Source organism: Myotis lucifugus, unplaced genomic scaffold (genome assembly GCF_000147115.1).
Source record: "Myotis lucifugus unplaced genomic scaffold, Myoluc2.0 scaffold_131, whole genome shotgun sequence".
Classification (NCBI taxonomy): domain Eukaryota; kingdom Metazoa; phylum Chordata; class Mammalia; order Chiroptera; family Vespertilionidae; genus Myotis; species Myotis lucifugus.
Window position 1 is genome coordinate 918457 of NW_005871179.1, and position 24132 is coordinate 942588.

The 24132-nt window shown below is 38.6% G+C and overlaps 1 protein-coding gene across 7 annotated transcripts in view; it reads right to left on the minus strand.

The window, feature by feature from the left end:
• Positions 1 to 24132, minus strand: part of ZMYM4 (zinc finger MYM-type containing 4) — a 117062-nt gene that overhangs the window by 60167 nt on the left and 32763 nt on the right. Inside the window, exon 2 of one of the 7 annotated variants that reach the window (XM_023758464.1) lies at positions 13760 to 13830. The exons of the other annotated variants lie outside the window; for them this stretch is intronic. Coding sequence (XP_023614232.1) covers positions 13760 to 13775 — 16 coding nt within the window. The 5' untranslated portion in view covers positions 13776 to 13830. The remainder of the gene's footprint in view (positions 1 to 13759; positions 13831 to 24132) is intronic. 7 annotated transcript variants of the gene reach the window in all.

Sequence of the window (24132 nt, forward strand, 5' to 3'; positions counted from 1 at the left end):
AAGAGACTGGACAAAAATCGTACACCTATGGATGAGGACAGTGGGGGGGGGGGGTTAAGGGCAGAGGGGGGGGTGGGAACTGGGTGGAGGGGAGCTATGGGGGGAAAAAAGAGGAACAACTGTAATAATCTGAACATCTGAACAATAAAGATTTATTAAAAAAAAAATAATGCAATGAGATATACCATGGGTTAGTAATGACAAAGGTTTTGATAACAGCCTGGCAGCTATGTTACTGGCCAGTTTGTGACAAGACCATACGTGAACTGCAAAGCCTAAAATATTTACAATCTGGCCCTTAACAGAAAGAATGTATAAACTGGTACAATCCAAATAAAGAGCAGCTAGCAATATTTATAATACTTTAAATACACATACCACTTGAGCCAGCAATTCTACTTCTAAAAATTTACCTTACATATATACTCTCATAAGAGATCTATGAAATACAACATTTTTGGCAGCAGCAGACTGAAAACAATCTGTTTATCAATGAGGCTAAATTAATCCTATGACATACCTACAACGGAATCCACACTAATAAAAGAGAAACATGCAAATTGATGTCACTCCACTACACCCACTAGACAATCAGAGCGACTATGCAAATTAACCCAAAAAAGATGGCGGTTAATTTACATACGTAGGCACAGAGCGAAGACTGAAGGCTCTGGCCAGAGTGAAGACTGAAGACTGAAGAGGCTTGGCTTCTCCGCTGAGGCTGCAGCGGAGAAACCAAGCCTCTTTGCGGCCGGAGGGGAGAAGCCAAGCCTCGCTGTGGCCGGACCAAAGGCCTGGGTCCCAGGTTCCGGAGGAAAACCAGTGCCAGCAGCCAGGGGAAGGACGATCTATTGCGCAAATCTTCATGCTACGGGCTTTTAGTATTATATAGTTGTTAAAAAATAATGAGGCAAAAATAATTAAAAAGAAAAAGAATGAGGCAGCTTTGTAGAAAGCAGCTATAGGGTTAAGCGTCGGACTGACCTGTTGGCAAAGCCACAAACAAGTCCCAGCTTAGAGGGCACAGCCCTCTTAGCATAATTAGGCTTGACCTTATGACACTCCCTAGATCTTATCTGGGTAGCTAATGGGCTGTGGGAGGTGCAGCAAGTGCTGCCAAAACAAGTGAAACTCACAAGAACATTGTAACTATGGTGACCACTACCTTATTTACCTCTGGCTATACAATAAAGGCTCAGCTTGCTGTCTGGATCTCTCTCTGGGGCCTCAGCCAGGCACAGGAAGATGCACCTAGACCCAGCTTATTCTCTCTGTCTATCTTTTCTACATCCTTCGCCACACCCCCCTCAGGCTCACCGAACCCTTGGCTGTGCTGGCACGGCACACAGCTTTATATGAGTTCCCAAGGTAAAGTAAAAATTTTAAAGTTAGTAAGAATATACATATATAGACTTAGGGCACAAGTAGATTTTCATAGTTGTTCATATAGAAAATACAATAATTGATAAATAGTAATACAAGAATAACTGTGTTTCATGTACTCATGTTGTAAACCAGACTTTACCCACTCTGTAATATGGTACCACTACTATATTTTTTAAAAATCTATGTGTATGTGTAATTATTTATGCATTAAAAATATATTCTACTGATTTTCTATGAGAAAAAGAATTGGGTGACTGGAAGACAGAAAATACACCTGGTAAAGAGAAAGAGAGAAAAGCCAAAGGATAGCTCTATTAAGAATTTGATGAACCATAGGAAAAAAATGCAATATATTTTTAAGTGTGAAAAAAGTCATTAAAAGATTCTAAAGAGGCATTAACATGATTTATTTTACAAGGATTGTCCTAGCTTCTGCAGGACTACTTAAAACTGTTAAATGTTACAGGTAATAAAGAACAGAAGCAGGAAGACCAGTTAAGAAGCTACTATAATAATCCAAGGGAAAAAACTAGTGGCTAAGACCAGGAGGATAATGGTAGATATGAGAAGTAGTAGTCAAATTTGGGTATATTTCAAAGGTAGAGGCACTTCCTGATCCTCATATATGAGAAGCTGGATATGAAAGAAGTCAAGGATAATACAACAGGGTGCGATTTCTTGAGATGGGAACACTAAAAGAGGAACAGACTGAAAGGAGTAGAATGAATGATTTGGTTTGGACCTGTTCATTTTGAGAACCTTATTAAATCTTCAAATGGAGATATCAACAAGGCAATTAGATTTATTAAAAAGGAGTTAAAGAGGAGACTCTTGCCAAGAAATGGCATATTAATGTGTGACTCATATATGGTACTTAAAATTAATGGGAATAGTAAGATCACCTAGTGAGTTTATTTACCATAGATGGAAGAGAGCTTAAAGTGCTGAAATACCTCAACATTTAGAAATCTGGTAGAAAGGGAGGACTCAGAAAAAGAGACTAAGATAGAAAAGCCAAAGAGGTAAAAGAAAAACAAGGTGATGAATGTCATAGAAGCTACTAAGTGAAAGAAATACTTCCATAAAGAAGTGACCAGCCATCATGAATGCTACTGAGATAACATTAAAATGAAGATTGAAAATTGATTATTAATATTGGCAAAACTAAAATGAACTTCTAACTTGACAAGAGCTGTATCAGTGGAAAATTGTGGGCACAAACTGGAATGAGGTGATCCCAATAGAGACTGAGAGGAGAGAACTTGGGAACAGTAAGTACAGACAACTCTTTAGAGAAATTTTGCTCTAAAGAAATTGAGCACATACTAGACTAAAACCTGGAGTAAAGAATTTTTCTTACTTGGTATTTTTGCTGTTTTCTTTGATTGTTTGTTTGATTTGGTGAGTTGGCGGGGGGGTTGTTTTTAATTTTATCAATATATTTTTGATATCAGAGAGAAAGGAAGAGAGAGAAATATCAAAGATGAGAGAGAATCATTGATCAACTGCCTTCTACACACCCCCTACTGGGGATCGCCCACAACACAGGCATGTGCCCTGACCAGGAATTAAACTGTGACCTCCTGGTTCACAGGTCAACACTCAACCACTGAGCCAAGCCAGCCAGGCGGTGCTTTTTTAAAAAAGATGAACAATAGCCCTGGTTGGCATGGCTCAGTTGGTGGGCATGTTCCTGTGCACCAAAAGATTGCTGATTCGATTCCCAGTCAAAGCACAAGCTTGGGTTTTGAACACAATCCCCAGTAAGGGGAGAGAAGGAGGCAGTCCAAGCAATGTTTCTCTCTCACAACTCTGCTTCTCTCTCTCTCTCTCTAAAAAGACAATAAAAACTTTTTTAAAAAAAGATGAATATGACAACTTGTAGTATGCTCATAGAAATGATCTAATAAAGAGGGAACACTAATAAGGAGTTCAGAAGGAGAATCTATGTATAACAGGGGATATGATCCTATATAATAAAAGAGAAACATGTAAATTGACTGTCCCTCCACTACGCTCACCAGCCAATCAGGAGTGAGTATGCAAATTAACCCAACAAAGATGCATACACAAGCACCGGACAGAGAGCAGAGCAGGAGAGCTAGCGGAGAGTGGAGAGGCTTGGGAAAATTGGCTCCCCAAGCCGCCAGACGGAGAGCAGAGAGGGAGAGCTGGCAATTTGAAGAGTGGGAGACCATGGGACGGAGACAGAGCAGGAAGGGAAAACCAAGATCGCCGGGAGCACCAGGAATTCTGGGAATAGTAGTTTTGGTGGCAGCCCCAGAACTGGAAGCGGAAGCCCAGAGCGCGGGGAGCACCAGGAATGCTGGGAATCATAGTTCTGGTGGCAGACAGATCTCCTAGACCAGTGATGGCGAACCTATGACACGCGTGTCAGAGGTGACACCCGAACTCATTTTTTTGGTTGATTTTTCTTTGTCAAATGGCATTTAAATATATAAAATAAATATCAAAAATATAAATCTTTGTTTTACTATGGTTGCAAATATCAAAAATTTTCTGTATGTGACATGATACCAGAGTTAAGTTAGGGTTTTTCAAAATGCTGACATGCTGAGCTCAAAAGGTTCGCCATCACTGTCCTAGACCAACGGTTCTCAACCTCTGTTTCGCGACCCCTTTGGGGGTCGAATGACCCTTTCACAGGCGTCACCTAAGACCATCGGAAAACACATATATATAATTACATATTGTTTTTGTGATTAATCACTATGCTTTAATTATGTTCAATTTGTAACAATGAAATTGGGGGTCACTACAACATGAGGAACTGTATTAAAGGGTCGCGGCATTAGGAAGGTTGAGAACCACTGCACTAGAGCAAAGTGAGCCTGAAGCAAGTTACTGTTGCAGTGGGGGATGGAGGGAAAGCAAAGGTGAGAGACATAAGTAAAATCAGAGTGTCTAGGAAAAATTAAAGGGAAGCTATCCTAAAACTTCCAGGAAATCTCCACCAATGAAGCAAAGAAAAAAAAATGCCTCTATTATTCTGTAAGCAACAAACCACACTGAGTTGAGGTCTCAGACAATTCGCTCATATGATTGCAAAGACAGACAGAAACTCCCGGATTGGAGAGGGCTGCCCTGAGGGCTCCCAGATTGGAGAGGGTGCAGTTCGGGCTGAGGTACCTTCACATCTCCCAGTGCATGAATGTCGTGCACCGGGCCTCTAGTCAGTATATAAAGAATGAAAAGAGTATACGAATTAAAAGCAGGTAGGTTGTTAGATTTTGTGAAAGGAAAATGAAAGTTATTGTAAGCAATTTGTGTTTGCTAATGAAAGTAAATTTCATGATGTCAAATTAATTTGTACTTTGTGTCCTTCTTCTGCTTAGTCCTTGCTTGAATGGAATATTGATATTTCTATCTGGTACCCAAGAGTCGTTTTATTTTAAAGTACAACCAACTATGGAACCCAATTACTGCATAAATGAACATTGTGAGAAAGGGCTGTCAGTTACTTTCACTGTTAATACAGCATTTAATTCCTTTCATATATTTTAGTTTTTCATCAAAACATAATTTTCAGAAATAAGGTAATATCAATTATAACTTTAGAAGTCATATTTCTCTAACAATTCTCTGCAGTTGCTTTTCTCTTATATAAAGGAACAAAGAATCAAAAGAAAAGAAAGCACGAACTCCAAAGAATGCAAAATCAAACAAAAAACATAAAAAGGAGATAACCTTGGTTCATTTTTAATAAAAACTTAACTTAGCAGTTTGTCACTTAAATATTTCTAGGAGATGGTTTATTGTTATTCAAGAAAATGTAATTTCCTAAATAATAAAGCCGTTTTAAACTATAAAATCAGAAATGTAGTTCAACTGTTAAGAGTCCCATAAAGCCAAGAGTCATTAAAAAAACAAAATGTACATGCCTTAAACATTTATTTTTACTTGGAATATATAAAAGCACATTACGCAATCATGTGATAATCGGGCAAGACTTTAAGTGTACATATCCTATTTGACTTCTTTCTTGAACAAATCAGAACCATAATACAGTATTCATTACTGCAATTTTGGTTTCTTTAGAGTGAAATGAGAAAATAAAGACACTTGCACTTCCATATTTTTACCGACATACTTAGTAAGTCTTTCTTTCTAAAGCATTCAAATTATTCACAGAAACAAGTAAATTTCACTAGTGTAAAAATGGTACAATTAAAATAATATAATTACAATGACTAGAATAAAGAGGTTAGGAAATAACTGGCTCTTGATAAGCTTGCAATTCATCAACAGCTGAATCATGTGGCTTTGTCTGAAATGACTAGATGGTTCCTCAACAGCCATTCTAGCTTCCTTCCTTAATGAGAGACCCTGATTCTTATCAGGGCACACTTACAGTAATAGGAAGAATTTTAATTCTTACTTATGATCCTAAACTGAAAAAGGACCTTAGCTATTTTTTTTTTTAAATATATTTTATTGATTTTTTACAGAGAGGAAGGGAGAGGGATAGAGAGTTAGAAGCATCAATGAGAGAGAAACATCGATCAGCTGCCTCTTGCACACCCCCTACTGGGGATGTGCCCGCAACCAAGGTACATGCCCTTGACCGGAATCGAACCTGGGACCTTTCAGTCCGCAGGCCGACGCTCTATCCACTGAGCCAAACCAGTCAGGGCAGGACCTTAGCTATTAATAGGCCAGTGACCAGCAGGAAACTTTTCATGGAAATGGGATAATAACAAGAATACAACAATTCACTCTTCTTTCAAACTGCAGGTACCAACCCATTAGTGAGCCAGGGCCAGGATTTGTTTAAATAGGCTAGAACAGAAAACAAAGCGCATCATTCAGAGTGATAATAATACTACAAAAAAATTTTGTGTATACACGTAGGTCTCAGCATAAAATATATTTCTAATAGTGTTTCAAAGTTTAAAAAACTAGCAATGGATGTTAACTAAACTTACTGTAATCATTTCACAGTATACATATAGCAAAACATTATGTTGTACACCTAAAACTAATTCAATGTTTTATGTCAATTTTACCTCAATTAAAACAAATTTAAACAAAATAAAAACAAGTGCCCCCTAGATAATTTTGCTCATGATGTCCAATAATGCTTAAGAATCATTTAACAATAAATTTAGAAATTATTTGGAGATTTAAAGAAGACCAAAATAAAAAGAATACCATTTTTGTGGTTATGAAGACTCAATACATTTAAGATGCTAATTCTCCCCCAAAAATTGATCTATAGATTTAATCAATTCCAATCAAAGTCCCAGTGGCTTGATTGTATAATTTACATGTTGATTCTAAGTTGTATATGTGAATGCAAAAGACTTGAATAGACAAAACAACTTTCAAGAATAACAGAGTTGGATGACTTACACTAAATTCATTTTACAAGTCTGTTTTTCGAGGAACTTCCCATTTTACTAAAGTGGTCTTTTGAATTAGTTATTTTATTGGGAAGGATAATGGCATCTTGTTGTGGTTTTAACTTGTATTTTTATACTAATGATGTCAAAAAAATGTGTGTATTGGTCATTCCTTTTCTTTTATGAAGTGTCTTCAAATATTTGCCCATTGGAAAAATTTCATTGTTTGTCTTTTCATTATTAAGTTGTAAGGATTCTTTATATATTCTGGATATAAGTCTTCTATTGTTTAGATCAATAGATAGAAATAGATGGGAGTCTATATTTTCACTATCTATACCTCTCTCTACATATCCACCCATCCATCCTTTAATATACCCATCCATTTATCTATTCTATAGGTTGCCTTTTCATTACCTCAGTGATGTCCTTTGAAAGGCTCAAGTTTTTAATTTTTATAAAATCACATTTTATTATTATTATATCTTTGTGGCCTACATTCTTACTGTTCTAAGAAACTTATCCCAAAATCATGAGTATTTTCACTTGTTTTTTTCATAAAAACTATAGTTTTAGCCTTAGCTTTATGATTAGGTTTATCATCCATCTCAAGTTAATTTTTGGATGTAGTGTAATGTAAGAGTTAAAATAAAAAATTTTTGGATATCTAGTTGTATCAATAACATTTATTGAAAATAAAAGTGATTTTTAAATATGGTAAAGTCTTATCTATCCATTATACCTCACAAATTTAACTTTTAAAAGCATAAAAATTTAAAACATAGAAATAACAAAATATGTACAAGACCAATGTTTTGAAAACTACAAAATATTGCCGAGAAATAAAAGAAGACCTAAATAAATTGAAAGACATTTCTAATTATAATATATACAAGTAAAATAAGTGATACTGGTATAGAAGTAAATATTAATATTCAGTACTATTTACAATATAAATACATATAAATAAGTAGAATGTAACAGAAATTCCAAAAGGAGATTTCCACAGCTACAGAACTTAAACATATTTCAGCAGTGCCAATTCAGTGATGAAAACATTATTTAGGTGAAAAGATAAATTATTTAACATATGGTAGCACAAACAGCTACTCATCTAAAAATAATGTAGAACCCAGTCTTATCTGAACTCTAAAAATAGATTTCAAATTAAATAACATTTAAATGTTAAAATCTAAAATAAAAAGCTTTATAGATTATAAAATTTTATTGAAAGGCATTAAAGATTTTAATGAATGTGAAGACATACCAAGTTCATAGATAGGAAGACTCAGTATCATAAACATGCCAATTCTCTCTCTTGATTTATAAATTCAAGACAATTCCAATCAAATTCCCAAATTGTTGTTTAATTTTGTTTTGTCAGGAACTTGGTGAGGTATTTCTAAAATGAACAATGCAAGAATAGGCAAAACATTCCTGAAGAACAATTTTCAGGGTTCTGAACCATAAGATTATCAAGATTTATTATATAACTGAATTAACTAAGACAACACGGTACTGGCACAGTAATAAAGAAATAGTCCACTGGAATATTAACTGAGAACATAGGGAAAAAAGCCCACAGATATACATTATAGAATAACTTTGTAGATCACTGGGAAAAGGAAGTAGTTTCTGATAAATGGCGGTGAAACAACGTAAGCATTATGAAAAGAAATAATATTAGTTCCCTAACCCAAGCCATAAAATAAATTAAATCTAGGATAATTCAAGAGCTATAGGTAAAAGATACAACTAATGAACATGTTAGGATTTAATATCAGAGATCTTTCTAATCGGCCTCAGCCTATGAAAAATGTTCCTAAATATAATGGAGGGAAAAAGCAATCCACAAAGAAAGAGACGGATACAATTGTTATCATTCAACTACATTAAAATTAATATCTGCTTATGCAAAGAATTTCTAAAAACCAGTCAATTAAGAAAAGTTATCTGTAATATCTACAACTGACAAGTTTATTCTTCATAATATTTAGAGAACTACAATTTAAGAAAATACCAACAACCCAATAGTAAATAGACAATAGATTTACCTGAACAGTCATCTTACAAAAGAGGAATCTGAAATGACCAGCAAATATGAAAATGTATTCAACTAAATTATTAATCAGGGAAATCCAATTTTATAAAAATATGAATTTCATGTTATACCTACCATATTCACAAGGATTAAAAGTCTGATAATATCAATTGTTGGACAGATGCACAGTGACCAAAACTCTAACCAATAGCACAAGTATAAATGTATAAAACTATGTAGGAAAAAAGTTTTATATTTCTATTAAGTTGAGAGTGAACACAGCCAAGTCCTAAGCAATCATCTCCCCATATACCAGGTGTACCAGTTAATAATGCAGATTTTTTTCAATAGATGGAGTTACACATATGTTGAGATATATGCGATTTGATATGTATGCTATTTTGTTGTATTGACAACAAGCTTCAAAACTTCATATGTCAAATTTGCTGAAGGTGTTAACATCATAGATATTTTTACGCTTAAAAATGTCGAATTTTGTGCCATAAAAAGAGCATTTGCAGGAAGTTTTAACTCATTACTTTATTTTGAAGAAAAGTGCTGCTGAAAGTTATCGTATACTTCGGGAAGCTTATGGTGAACATGCTCCATCTCAAGATACTTGTGAACGCTGGTTTAAACGCTTTAAAAGTGATGATTTCCATGTGAAAGACAAAGAACGTCCAGGTCAACTGAAAAAGTTTGAAGACCAACAATTACAAGCATTATTGGATGAAGATGCGTGTCAAACTCAAAAACAACTTGCAGAAAGTTTAAAAGTTGCTCAGCAAACAATTTCCGATCGTTTACAAGCAATGGGAAAGATTTTAAGCAAGGAAAATGGGTGTCACATCAACTGAACGGAAGACAAATGGAAAACCGAAAAGTTGTCAGTAAAATGTTGCTTCAACGGCACGAAAGGAAGTCTTTTTTGCATTGAATTGTGACTGGTGATGAAAAGTGGACTTATTTTGAGGATCCCAAATGCACAAAATCATGGGTTGATTCAGGTCAACTATCAACATCGACTGCAAAGCCAAATCGCTTCGGGAAGAAGACAAAACTCTGCGTTTGGTGGGATCAGGAAGGTGTGGTGTATTATGAGCTTCTAAGACCAGGTGAAACCGTTAATACTGATCGCTACTGACAACAAATAATCAATTTGAACCACGCTTTGATCATGAAATGACCAGAATGGGCCAGAAGATATGGTAAAGTAATTTTGCTTCATGCTACCGCACCATCACACACTCCAAAACCAGTTAAAAACACGTTAAAAGATCTTGCCTGGGAAGTATTAACCCACCCACCGTATTCACCAGACCTTGCTCCTTCAGATTACCACTTGTTCCGATCGATGGCACATGCACTTTCTCAGCAGCACTTCAAAATGTACGAAGAAGTGGAAAATTGGGTCTCTGAATGGTTTGCCTCAAAACAAGAAAAGTTCTATTGGGACGGTATCCACAAATTACCCAAAAGATGGGGGAAATGTGTAGCTAGCGATGGACATTACTTTGAATAAAGCACTTTTGATGTTTCTCTTAAAATTATCGTGTTTTTTTATTACAAAATCCGCATTATTAACCGGTACAACTGGTATACCCTACAGCAAGAAGAGATAAACTATCCCTGCATGCCAAATCTAGATGCCACCTGTTTTTTTTTATAACCCTAAAGCAACAAATAATTTTCAGTTAAGAGATTTAAAAAATCAAAAGAAAATGTTTCTGACTCATGAATTGTTAAATTCAAAATTTAGCCTCCTTTTTATATTGTCTATGGCTGCTTTCACACTACAAAAGCAGAGTCAAGTTATTGCAACAGAGACAGTATGATCTATAAAGCCTAAAATAATATTACTATCTGGCCAGAAAAAGGTTGTCAATCACTGTCCTAAAGCAACACACTTTAAACTTGTTTTTGACAGAGACCCACCTTAAGAAATAGATTTTACATGGAATTACATACATGATAGTTTCTTGTATGTATCAAAAAACATAATCAAGAATGTTCATAGAGGAAAGATTTGTAATCAGAAAGTATATAAACAGTAAAATAATATGTTAAATTGTGATATATTTTTTAAATAAGACCTACCTAAACTATAAAACTCATAGAAGAAAACATAGTGGAAAAGTTTCATGACACTGGATTTGGCAATGATTTCTTGGATATGACATCAAAAGTACAATAAGCACAAAAATGCAACAAGCCCCGGCCTGGTGGCTCAGTTGGTTAAAGAGTGGTCCCATACACCAAAAGGTTGCAGATTCAAAACTCAGTCAGGGCGGCATACGGGAGGCAACCAATCGATGTTCATTTCTCTCTCTCCCTCTCCCTCCCTTCCTTTGTCTCTAAAATCAATAAACATATCCTTGGATGAGGATTAAAAAAAATACACACAGGCAACAAAAGCAAAAATAAACAAATGGGACTACATCACATTTTTTAAACTTCTGTACATCAAAAGAAATCATCCAGTCGAAACCGGTTTGGCTCAGTGGATAGAGCGTCGGCCTGCGGACTGAAAGGTCCCAGGTTCGATTCCGGTCAAGGGCATGTACCTGGGTTGCGGGCACATCCCCAGTGGGAGATGTGCAGGAGGCAGCTGATCGATGTTTCTCTCTCATCGATGTTTCTAGCTCTCTATCTCTCTCCCTTCCTCTCTGTAAAATATCAATAAAATATATTTAAAAAAAAAGAAAGAAATCATCCACATAATGAAAGGCAATGTACAAAAATGGAGAAAGTATTTGCAAATCACGTTATCACATAGGGTTTACTATCCAGAATAAATAAAGAACTACAAATCAACAACAACAACAAAAAACACAATTCAAAAGTGGACAAAGGACTTGAATATACATTTCTCTAAAGAAGATATACAAATGTGAAAAGATGCTCAACATCAGTAATCATTAGAAAAAAGGAAATCAAAACTACAATGAAATATCACCTCACACCCATTAAAATGACTATTATCAAAATTACAAAGTAACGAGCTGAAAAGGATGTGGAGAAATTGGAATCCTTGTGCACTGCTGGTATGATGTAAAATGATGCAACCACTACTGAAACATTATGGCAGTTCCTCACATTCCTCAAAATGGTTAAAATAGAATTATTATATGAAGCCCAGACAACGTGGCTCAGTGGTTGAGCACTGACCTATGAACCAGGAGGTCATGGGTGGATTCCCGGTCAGGGCACACGCCTGGGCTGCGAGCTCAATCCCCAGTGTGGAGCGTGCAAGAGGCAGCTGATCAATGGTCCTCTCTCATCACTGATGTTTCTATCTCTCTCTCCCTCTCCCTTCCTTTCTGAAATAAAAATATATTTAAAAATAAAGAAATATATAAAGTTCATAAAGAAGCAAAACTAAACTATATATTGATTAATAATGTTAATGTGGTAAAAACTATAAAGAAAAGCAAAACATAAGCGAAGTTCAGAAAATGGCTATTTGGAGGGGAAAACAAAATTGGACTGAGGAACTGCCATCAAAGGCATGACAATAATGTACATTTTTTTAAAGCTGGGTGGTCAATCCAAGGTTTTTTTGTTGCCATTTTTTAAATATCTCACGTTTTAGTATTTTGTGTTTATTTACCACTTTATGAAAACAGCTTTCTAATATTCCAAGAAACTCCAGAATAGCATATAATCAAGGTGTAAGGAAAACTTTTTTAACCAAGACTGAAAACCCTGATGTTAAAATGTCAAGTTTATGTTAAAAACATTTGTTTCAGAAAAGTTGACGCAAAGAAAAGAAAATAAACCATGAGAAATCAAACCCCCCTACACTACATTATCAAAAGAACTTTAGATGATACATTCTAAAAGTTAAATTTTCTGAATGATCAAGTGATTGTCTATCTTTTCAAATGTGTACCTGAATCTCGTTTCAGAATTATCCTTTACCATGCTTACTGTGACTCACCTTAAACAACTCCTATTACAATATAAAAGAAGGATACAACTTGGCATTAAAAAACACTTTAAAAATTGGGAAAGGAAAATTTTTAAAGTATTTTTATGTGTTTTTATTGATTTCAGAGAGAAGTAGAGAGAGGGGGAGAGAGATAGAAACATCAATGATAAGAGAGAATCATCAACTGGCTGCCCCCTGCAGAGCCTCTACTGAGGATGGAGTCCACACCCAGACATGTGCCCTGACTGGAAATCGAACCAGTGACCTCTTGGTGCATGAGTCGATGCTCAACCACTAAGCAACACCAGCCAGGCCGATATTTATTTAACAAACATTTATGACTACACAATACAGAAGCCAGTACAAATGTTAAACTTATTAAAAGTTGCTTAAATTCAGAGCAAAAGGGGTAGGGGAGTGGGGGAAGAACTCATAGATAAAAGACAATAGTGTGGTGATTGCCTCGGGGAGGGGACTTGGGGTGAGATGGGTAAGGGTATAGGGGAGATAAGTGGTGATGGATAAAGACTTGTCTTGAGGTGGTAAACATACAATACAGTGTACAGATGATGTTTTATAGAATTGTGCACCTGAAACCTGTATCATTTTGTTAAGTAGTGTCACCCCAATATATTCTATTTTTAAAAAAATAAAAACAAATACATTTTAAGAAGCTCTTTAAGTTCAAATTCAATAGGAATTTAACAAAATGCAAACTAAAGTTAACACTGATATTTAAGACCCATCAGATTGCCAAACATATAGAGCTATAATATACACTGAGTATATTGTCCTTATGCATTTCTGGTGGGAATGGGAAGCATTAAAGATTTTTTGAAAAGCAGGCTAGCAACACATTAAAATTACACATACCCTTTACTCCACAATTTCCACTTTTTAAAATCTATCCACAGATATAAAATCACTAATATATAAAGACAGAATAAAAAAATTTAATGCATCATTGTTTATCATGGCAAAAAAAAAAACTAAACTAAAACAACATGGATTCCTAAAAATAAGGCAAAAGTGACTTACTATATATCTCAATCATGATACACTATAAGAGTTGGAACTGTCCTTGCTGAGGTAGAGGGATATCACGAACTCTTAAATGACAGAAGAGAGGCAGAGAAATTTATGTATATAATCCCATTTGTTAAACAAATATAAAATAAAGACCCTCAAAATCCTTATGTATATAATCATTTTATGAGCATTAGAGAAAAACATGGAAGGCTAACTACAAAGCTGTTGACATGGGTTTTGAGGGGGGATAGAGACAATGATATGGGAAGGAGAGGCTAAGCCACAAGAAAAGTTTAAAAGTTACTCTTTAAAAAATCATACATGTCAGATTCATGCAGCTGTGTTTAGGGAAGATACAAATACATTTTCTTTTAAACCATCTTCTGGTTTAGAATAAAATATCCTATGAAAGGATTTATGCTGTCATAGCTGATTACATTTTCCAAATATGGCTGCACCAGTATCTCTCATCTACATGCTTTTCTACTATGTGACCTTGATCCTTCTATAAAGAAGTGAGGTCTATATCTTCTCCTGAAACTAGGCAGACTTGGGACTTGTTTGTAGCCAAAAGAATGTGGTGGAAGTGATGCTGTGTGGCTTCTAAAGCTACCTAGGTCAGAAAAGATGCAGCTTCTACCTTATTCACCAAATTACTCTTTTGCTTTTGGAGTCCTGGGCCAACATAAAAAAAAAAAAAAAGTATGGCTACTCTGAGTTCGCTATGCTATGAGGAAGGGAAGGCAATAGGAAGACCTTGTCTCCTAAACCAGGTTAGACATGGATGAATGAACTTCCAGATTATTCCAACACCAAGTCATTGAACTTTTCAAATCTTTTCTGGAAAGACCCAAGACACTGTGAGGCAAGAGCAAGGCATCTCCAACATACATGCCCTTTGTAAATATATGAGTCACAGAATCCAAGAGCATAGTAAAATGGTTGTTGTGCCCTGGCCAGTGCTGCTCATCGATTAGAGCGTCAACCCACACATCGAAGGGTCCTGGGTTTGATTCCTGGTCAAGACATGTACCTGAGTTGCAGGTTTGATCCCAAGCCCTAGTCAGGGTGCCTGTAGGAGGCAACCAATCAATGTGTCTCTCTCACATCAATGTTTCTGTTTCTTTCTTTCTTTCTCTCTCTCTCTCTCCCTCCCGCCCTCCCTCCCTCCTTCCCTCCCTTCTACTCTCTAAAAACCAATGGGAAAAAAATCCTCGAGTAAGGATTAACAAACAAAATTTATTGCTGTTTTACACCACTAGGTTTCAGGTGGTACTAGTTAAGCAGAACATACCAGTAATTATAATGCAAATTTAAACTATGTTCCATCTTAAACAATTCAGACAGTAGGCTCTAGAAAACTATGTTAATTGATTTAAAAAGTGACAATGGTGATAACAAGATCAAATTTCTAAAATATGCCCTTAGGTACTTAAAATTTTTTCATAAAATAGTTGGGAGAAAAGCAATATTTCATAAGTTAATATGACTTCACATAATTAGGTTTAACTATGTATATAATTAAATTAACAAATGATCAGTAGAAATCTGCCTTTATCCCTATACCTAAGAGAACATGTATTCTAGAAGGCAACAATTTTAGCTTTTAGATCTTTTCATTGGAAAATGGGTGAGCACCCTATATGTGGAATCACCTTATGTCCAAATATTTACAACGTATTTTCATTCTTTTTTAAAAAATATATTTTTATTGATTTCAGAAAGGGAGAGAGAGACAGAAACATCAATGATGAGAGAGAATCACCGATCGGCTTCCTCCTGCACACCCCCCACTGGGGATCAAGCCTGCAACCCCGGTCTGTGCCCTGACCGGAAATCAAACCGTGACCTCCTGGTTCACAGATCAACGCTCAACCACTGAGCAACGCCAGCTTGGCTGCACTTTCATTCTCTACCAGTCTCTTATACTACTGATCAACCTAAACTAAAATACACATACAACAACTTGTATCTTCTTTTCAGTGACAAAATTTCCCTGCAACCACTCAATTTTAAAGATAATAATCTTAAAATATAGCTGCAAATTGTTTGCATAAACTATATACCTTTAAACAATATAGGGATAAAGCAAAAATTAGTTTTGTCCATTTTATTCATTCAAAACATAATATAATTTGTTTCATTCAAAAAGATTCTATCTTTAGTAAACAAAAAACTTCTTGGGAATGGTGAGGATCTACACCAGGGTTGGGCAAACTTTTTGACTCGAGGGCCACAATGGGTTCTTAAACTGGACCGGAGGGCCGGAACTAAAGCATGGATGGAGTGTTTGTGTGAACTAATATAAATTCAAAGTAAACATCATTACATAAAAGGGTACCGTCTTTTTTTTTTTTTTTTTTTAGTTTTATTCATTTCAAACGGGCCGGATTCGGCCCGTGGGCCGTAGTTTGCCCACGGCTGATCTACACTAATAAAAGACAAAGATGCTAACTGACCATAACTTTGCCACGCCCAAGCCACGCCCAGCAGCCAATCAGAGCAACTATATGCAAATTAACTCAACCAAGATGGCAGCCGGTAGCCATGGAGCTGGAGCAAGCAGGAGGCTTGGTTGCCCCAGCAATGGAGGAAGCCAAGCTTCCCCCCTGCTCTGGCTGGCTGTGGCCTTCGCAAAAGGCAACAACGTTTCAATTATAGAAGCTAAATAAATCACAGATACCTGCTTCCAGCAAGCCTCCACTGGAGCTTGGGTGGCTGGGGGCTGTGGCCAGCCTGCAAACAGCCATCAGCCCCTCACCCAGGATGGCCACACCCTCATGGGGTGAGGGTCCCTGCTGGGGGGCTTGGCCGGCCTGCAAACGGCCATCAGCACCTCACCCAGGCTGGCCAGGCACCCCAGCGGGGACCCCTACCCTAAAGGGGCTGTGGCCCTAACCAGTTTGGCTCAGTGGATAGAGCGTCGGCCTGTGGACTCAAGGGTCCCGGGTTCGATTCCGGTCAAGGGCATGTACCTTGGTTGCTAGATCATCCCCAGTAGTGGGTGAGCAGGGGGCAGCTGATCGATGTTTCTCTCTCATCGATGTTTCTAACTCTCTATCCCTCTCCCTTCCTCTCTGTAAAAAATCAATAAAATATATAAAGGGGCTGTGGCCAGCCTGCAAACAGCCATCAGCCCCTCATCCAGGCTAGCCAGGCACCCCAGCGGGGACCCCTATCCTGAAGGGGCTGTGGCCAGCCTGCAAACAGCCATCAGCCCCTCACCTAGGATGGCCACACCCTCATGGGGTGAGGGTCCCCACTGAGGGCCTTGGCCAGCCTGCAAACAGCCATCAGCCCCTCACCCAGGCTGGCTAGGAACCCCAGGAGGGAACCCCACCCTGATCCGGGACACCCTTCAGGGCAAACCAGCCGGCCTCCACCCATGCACCAGGCCTCTATCCTATGTAATAAAAGGGTAATATGCAAATTGACCCTAACAGCAGAGCGACTGGGAATCACTGGTCACTATGACACACACTGACCACTAGGGGGCAGACGCTCAATGCAAAAGCTGCCCCCTGGTGGTCAGTGTGCTCCCACAGTGGGAGCTCTGCTCAGCAACAAGCCAGGCTGACGGCTACCAGTACAGCGGTGGTGGTGGGAGCCTCTCCCGCCTCCTCAGCAGCGCTAAGGATGTCCGACTGCAGCTAGGCCTGCTCCCCGCTGGCAAGTGGACATCCCCCGAGGGCTCCCAGGCTGCCAGAGGGATGTCTAATTGCCAGCTTAGGCCCAATCCCCCCGGGGAGCGGGCCTAAGGCAGCAGGTGGTCATTCCCCAAGGGGTCCCAGACTGCGAGAGGGCACAGGCCAGGCTGAGAGACCCTCCCGAGTGCACAAATTTTTGTGCACCGGGCCTCTAGTTATTCTATAAGGTCATATCAATTTTGTACCCATGTTTACACCCTAAACAAAATGTTAGGCTTTGGTTTCATAAAGATATTCCTTTACAATGTTGGAAGGACCCAAATAATACTCAGCAATAGACCATGTAAACAGAAATATGTAGTTCTGGGGGAAAAACAAAATAACTGCTCAAGTTGTTTTCAAAATTGAGCTGCATTGATATATTACAATTAAAACAAAATGCCATTGACATTGCATAGGCAGCCACAAAAACTTGTCATGGTTACTACTCATTAAAATATTTCTACATGGGCAATAGGGTAGTGAAGAGCTGGGGGGCAGGGAGGTAAGGTGGGGAAATGGGAGGTATCTGTAATACTATCAACAATAAAAAATATATTTTACAAATATATATATTTCTAAGTTACATTACAAATTGTTCCTTTATTTCTAGCAAATAATTCTTCTTAAAAACTTGTGATTCCAGCGGAAGCCAGTTTGACTCAGTGGATAGAGCGTCAGCCTGTGGACTGAAGGGTCCCGGGTTCTATTCCGGTCGAGGGCATGTGCCTGGGTTGCGGGCACATCCCCAGGGCACATCCCCAGTAGATGTGCAGGAGGCAGCTGATCGATGTTTCCCTCTCATCGATGTTTCCCTCTCATCGATGTTTCTGACTCTCTGTCTCTCTCCCTTCCTCTCTGTGAAGAATCAATAAAATATATTTAAAAAAAACAACACTTGTGATTCCAGTGAAGTAGGGAGGCAGTTCCAAAAGAAGTAACAAAAGATTAATAAGGAGGAGCTTTGCAATTAGGTAAACCTGCATTAAAATCCTGATTGTGGAGGCAGGCGATCAATGATTCTCTCTCGTCATTGATGTTTCTCTCTCTCTCTCCCTCTCCCTTCCTCTCTGAAAACAATAAAAATATATTTTTTTAAAAAGGAAAAAATCCTGGTTGCTGCCCAGGCAGTAAGGCTCAGTGGCTGAGCATTGACCTATAAACCAGGAGGTCACAGTTCAATTCCCAGTTAAGGCACATGCCTGGGTTGCGGCTCCATACCCAGTAAGGGGCTTGCAGGAGGCAGCCAATTAATGATTCTCTCTCATCACTGATGTTTCTCTCCCTCTCCCTTCCTCTCTGAAATCAATGTAAATATACATATTTTTAAGTAAAAGTCCTGATTGCACCACTTAAAAGTTAAATAATGTCTCTAAGCCTTACTTTCTCCCTTAATAAAAGAGACAGTTGTAGTATTTGTCTGGAGCAGGGGTCCTCAAACTTTTTAAACAGGGGGCCAGTTCACTGTCCCTCAGACCGTTGGAGGGCCGGACTATAGTTTAAAAAATAACTATGAACAAATTCCTATGCACACTGCACATATCTTACTTTGAAGTAAAAAAACAAAATGGGAACAAATACAATATTTGTATTTGCATGTGGCCCGCGGGCCGTAGTTTGAGGACCCCTGGTCTGGAGGGTTGTTATGGAAGAGACTGCATACCTAGTAACAATTCTCTCCTGTTCCCTTACTAAGATATCCTTGATTTTATTACTGGCAACAATAGACTCAGCTAAAGGACTACAATTCTCAGTTTTCTTTGAAGTTAGGGTAGCTAATAAGATGTAAACCGAAGTACAGAGGTAGAATTTCTAGGAAAGTTCTTTTAAAAGCTGATTCTGTAGAGAAGTGATCCTTTTTGCCCTCCTCCCTACCCCACAGCAGGCTGAAGATACAGCAAACACCTTAGAACACTAGGGGATGGAAGCCATATGCTAAGGTTGTGACACAGAAAACCAGAGGCCCATGTATTCCTGAAAACCAGAGCTACCTCATCATCTAGAATTCTTCCATATAAAAAATTTATTTATATCATGCTTCTATTATATATAGTTGAATCTAATCTACTAGTTAATATAATTTATTATTAGAATTTTAAAAGATAATACATGCAGCCCTAGCTGGTGTTGCTAAATAGAGTATCTGCTCACACACCAAAGGGTCTCAAGTTCGATTCCAGGTGAAGGGCACGTACCTGGGTTGCAGATTTGATGCCTGGTCCCGGGTGGGGCACGTGGCTTCCGCAAGCAACCAATCGATGTGTCTCTCTCACACTGTATCTCTCTCTCTCTCTTCATGTCTGTATGTCTGGCTGTCTCTGTCTCTATCTCTGTCTCTCTACCTCTCCCTCTCTCTTCCCTCACCCCTTTCTCCCTCTCTCCCTTCCACTGTATCTAAAATCAATGGAAAAATATCCTCTGGTGAGGATTAACAAAAACAAAAGATAATGCATGCAAAATTTTCCACAAATAAACTTATACATTACAAGTAATCAAAATAATGAGTAATTTTTTTGAATTCATATAACTATACTTCAACAACTCAGCAATGGTATTATTTTTCCCTTGAAGTTGTAAAATCTGTTATGTTCGATGACAGTAAGAAATTATCCATAGGTGAATGACCAGGTAGTTCTTTTAGAACCACTAAATAAATGTCCCTGATAAAAAGAAGCAACTATCTGAATGCACTTTTTAAAAATTTCTCTATTCTATCTGAATTTCTTCCAAAGTTCACATTAACTGGCAAGAGTGAAGGTAACATGAGTTAAGGTAATCCTCAGTATCAGTCATTTCCTGTATCACCATGTATCTTATAAAATCCACAGCACAAATTCTCCTAAGAGATGATGAACTAGATACAGCGGTTCTCAACCTGTGGGTCGGGACCCCTTTGGGGGTCAAACGACCCTTTCACAGGAGTCGCCTAAGACCACCGGAAAACACGTATATAATTACGTATTGTTTTTGTGATTAATCATTATGCTTTAACTATGTTCAATTTGTAACAATGAAATTGGGGGTCACCACAATATGAGGAACTGTACTAAAGGGTCACGGCATTAGGAAGGTTGAGAACCACTGAACTAGAAGTTGAAAAACCCTACTTTCTCTTTCACTTGCATGAAATGTTGAAGCCTTTTTTCTTTTAAATCCTTTTCACTAAAAACTCTACATCTTTGAAGGTCAATGCAGCTTCTTCATGTTTAAAACAAATTTCCCAAATTCCTCACTGATGGTGTTAAGCTCTATCAGTTTATGTGTGCCAACAATTAGCAGATACTATATTTTGGTGAAAGTTTCAGAATGGTTGAATTTGATCTACAAAACAAATATCTAAAGCCCCATGTCCTGATAATCTTGGCCAATGAATACATGGTAGGTATGGTATTATTCTTGACTAGTGGCCCAGTGCACGAATTTGTGAACATTGGAAGGAAATTAATTAGAAGAAATATTTTAATATCACTATTTGCCCTTTCTCTATAATAGAAGTGTCACCAAATTCACAATTGACAATGACAGATGGAAACACATGCATGTGACTGGAGCCAGCGAGAGCTTTATATGTATCGTGCATACGCAAGTCAACTTAGCCTTTTATAGGTATAGAATAAACTTGCTTAATTAAACCTGCTTTCTGATTTTGCTAAACTTTTTCCAGCCCAGTGAAGCACCCCAACTTCTCTTTCATGTTATTGTCAGCAACACAGCAGAAAATATCAACATGAAGCAGATTATTATTGTAGATCACACAGGGAGAACAAAGGATAAAATATTTAACTGCAGCAGTGTTTGACTATATTCTGTGCAGCGAGAAAACCTGAAATCATTTTTAAGGTCCACCATTTCCTCCTTTTCAGTCAGGTCAAGTTTCTAAGCTTTCAAAATCTCCGTTTTCTGACTAAGGAAAAGAAACAAGGATTCTACTGAGTATCCTGTCTACCTACTCCCGGACTTCTGTGAGGATCAAATGAGGTGAGGCAAGGGAAAATGCTTCACAAACATTTGGTTAAAGTGTGAAATGTTTGCACCAGGCTATAAAGCAAGTCGGGTTCCTGGGGTGAAGAAACTGCAAGGATACTAGTAGTCGCAAAGGAATGAAAGCCAGACTTACTACGTGACATTATTACTCGGTGCCCACAGCAACCGTTCCGGGGTCTAGGCAGCTTCATCTGCGATTTGGTGAGCTGTTGCTCTGGGGTGGTGGCAGGGCCTGTGTCCCACTTGGGGGAAGCCGAGTGTTGCTTCATGGGCGCCAAGTCCGCAGTGCCTTTTCTCTGTGTGTGTGACAGCAGCTCCTGCATTGAGTGTCTGCCCCCTGGTGGTAAGTGCACGTCATAGCGACTGGTTGGACAGTTGGAGAGACACTTAGCATATTAGGCTTTTATATAAATAGACTACTGGAAAAAAACCAAGATGACGGCATAGGTAAACACCGGAAATTGCTGCCTTTCACAACCACTTCAAAAATACAACTAAAAGACAAAACGGACATCATCCAGAACCACAAGAAGGCTGGCTGAGTGGAAATTCTACAACTAGAAGGAAAGAGAAAGGCACACTGAGACTCAAAGGAGGTGCGGAAGTAAAGTGCAGACGTACAGAGGCGTACGTGGAAAGGGCTGGCAACTGAGGACGTGGCGCACGTGGAAAGGGCTGACACGGTTGTTTTTTTCAATCGGGAGGGAGTCTCAAGCTCCCGACTGCTCTGAACTCCAGTTCCGGGTGAGTCTCTGGGAACCCAGACTCATATGGGGAGAAACTGGACTGTCTGGCATCGGTCGGAACTCAAGGGCGGCTTTCTCTCAGAGGTGCTTGAAGCGATTACCGGGACACTGAGACGCGGGGCCTCTTAGGGTAGGACTGAGGAGCAGCCATAGCTGTTTGCTCCGCCCTGTTGATCCACTAAGACCCAGCCCCACCCAAGCTCTGTGCGGAGGCTTTTGCATATGAAAGGCCTGGCCCTTTGCAATCTGAAAAGTACCTAACAAACAGATGGGTCAGAGAGACCCAGAACTTCCAAAAGAAGGCCCAAGGCCCCACAGCAGCTTGCATTGCTTCACAGCTTGGCCTCATCTGGGCAACTCCAAACCCCAAACAAGGAAGAGGACTCTGCAGATCTCTCCATAGCTCCTGCTGGGTAGCCTCAGGCAGAGGCTAAATTAGCACCTCCTTAGAGATCCAAGAGCCCGTATACCCAGTGGTCAGAGTGGGACCATCCAGATTACAACTCAGATCCATAAGGGACACACTCAGGGGACAGACTCAGTGAGCACCAAAGCTCCACTGAAGCAAGTCTTGCCCCAGAAGGGTGTCTCCAGCACAGAAGTTCTCCCACTGCAGACACAGCTGATTCTCACAGCCAATTGGCCTGGAGGTCAATTTCTCCCAGTGATACCTACAACAATCAAGGCTTAACTACAACAAGACTTTGCACAAAGCCCACAAAGGGGTGCACCAAGAGTGTCCACCTCAGGTAATTGGGGAGGCTGAGCCACTGGGCCCTATAGGACACCTAGCACACAAAGCCACTCTATCAACACAGGAAAGCATAAAAAATGCGGGGACAAAGAAACAGATCACAAATGACAGAAATGGAGGAAAGCAAACTACTGGATATAGAGTTCAAAACCACGGTTATAAGATTTTTCAAGAATTTTCTAGAAACCGCCGATAAATTTAGTGAGACCCTCAAGAAATCTAGTGAGACCCTTGAAGTTATGAAAAAGGACCAACTAAAAATTAAGTATACAATGACTAAAATAAACAATATTATACCAGAGTTCCAACAGCAGACTAGAGGATCTCAAGAATCAAGTCAAAGATTTGAAATACGAAGAAGCAAAAAACACCCAACTGGAAAAACAAAAATAAAAAAGAATCCAAAAATATGAAGATAGTGTAAGGAGCCTCTGGGACAACTTCAAGCGTACCAACATCCGAATTATGGGGGTGCCAGAAGAAGAGAGAGAGCAAGATATTGAAAACCTATTTGAAGAAATAATGACAGAAAACTTCCCCTACCTGGTGAAAGAAATAGACTTACAAGGCCAGGAAGCGCAGAGAACCCCAAACAAAAGGAATCCAAAGAGGACCACACCAAGACACATCATAATTAAAATGCCAAGAGCAAAAGACAAAGAGAGAATCTTAAAAGCAGCAAGAGAAAAACAGTCAGTTACCTACAAGGGAGTACCCATACGACTGTCAGCTGATTTCTCAACAGAAACTTTGCAGGCCAGAAGGGAGTGGCAAAAAATATTCAAAGTGATAAATACCAAGAACCTACAACCAAGACTACTTTACCCAGCAAAGCTATCATTCAGAAGTGAAGGTCAGATAAAGAGCTTCACAGATAAGAAAAAGCTAAAGGAGTTCATCACCACCAAACCAGTATTATATGAAATGCTGAAAGGTATCCTTTAAGAAGAGGAAGAAGAAGAAAAAGGTAAAGATACAAATTATGAACAACAAATACACATCTATCAACAAGTGAATCTAAAAATCAAGTGAATAAATAATCTGATGAACAGAATAAACTGGTGAATATAATAGAATCAGGGGCATAGAAAGGGAGTGGACTGACTATTCTCGGGGGGGAAAGGGGTGTGGGGGTGGGGGAAGAGACTGGACAAAAATCATACACCTATGGATGAGGACAGATTTGTGCACATTGAAAGGAATATAATTAGA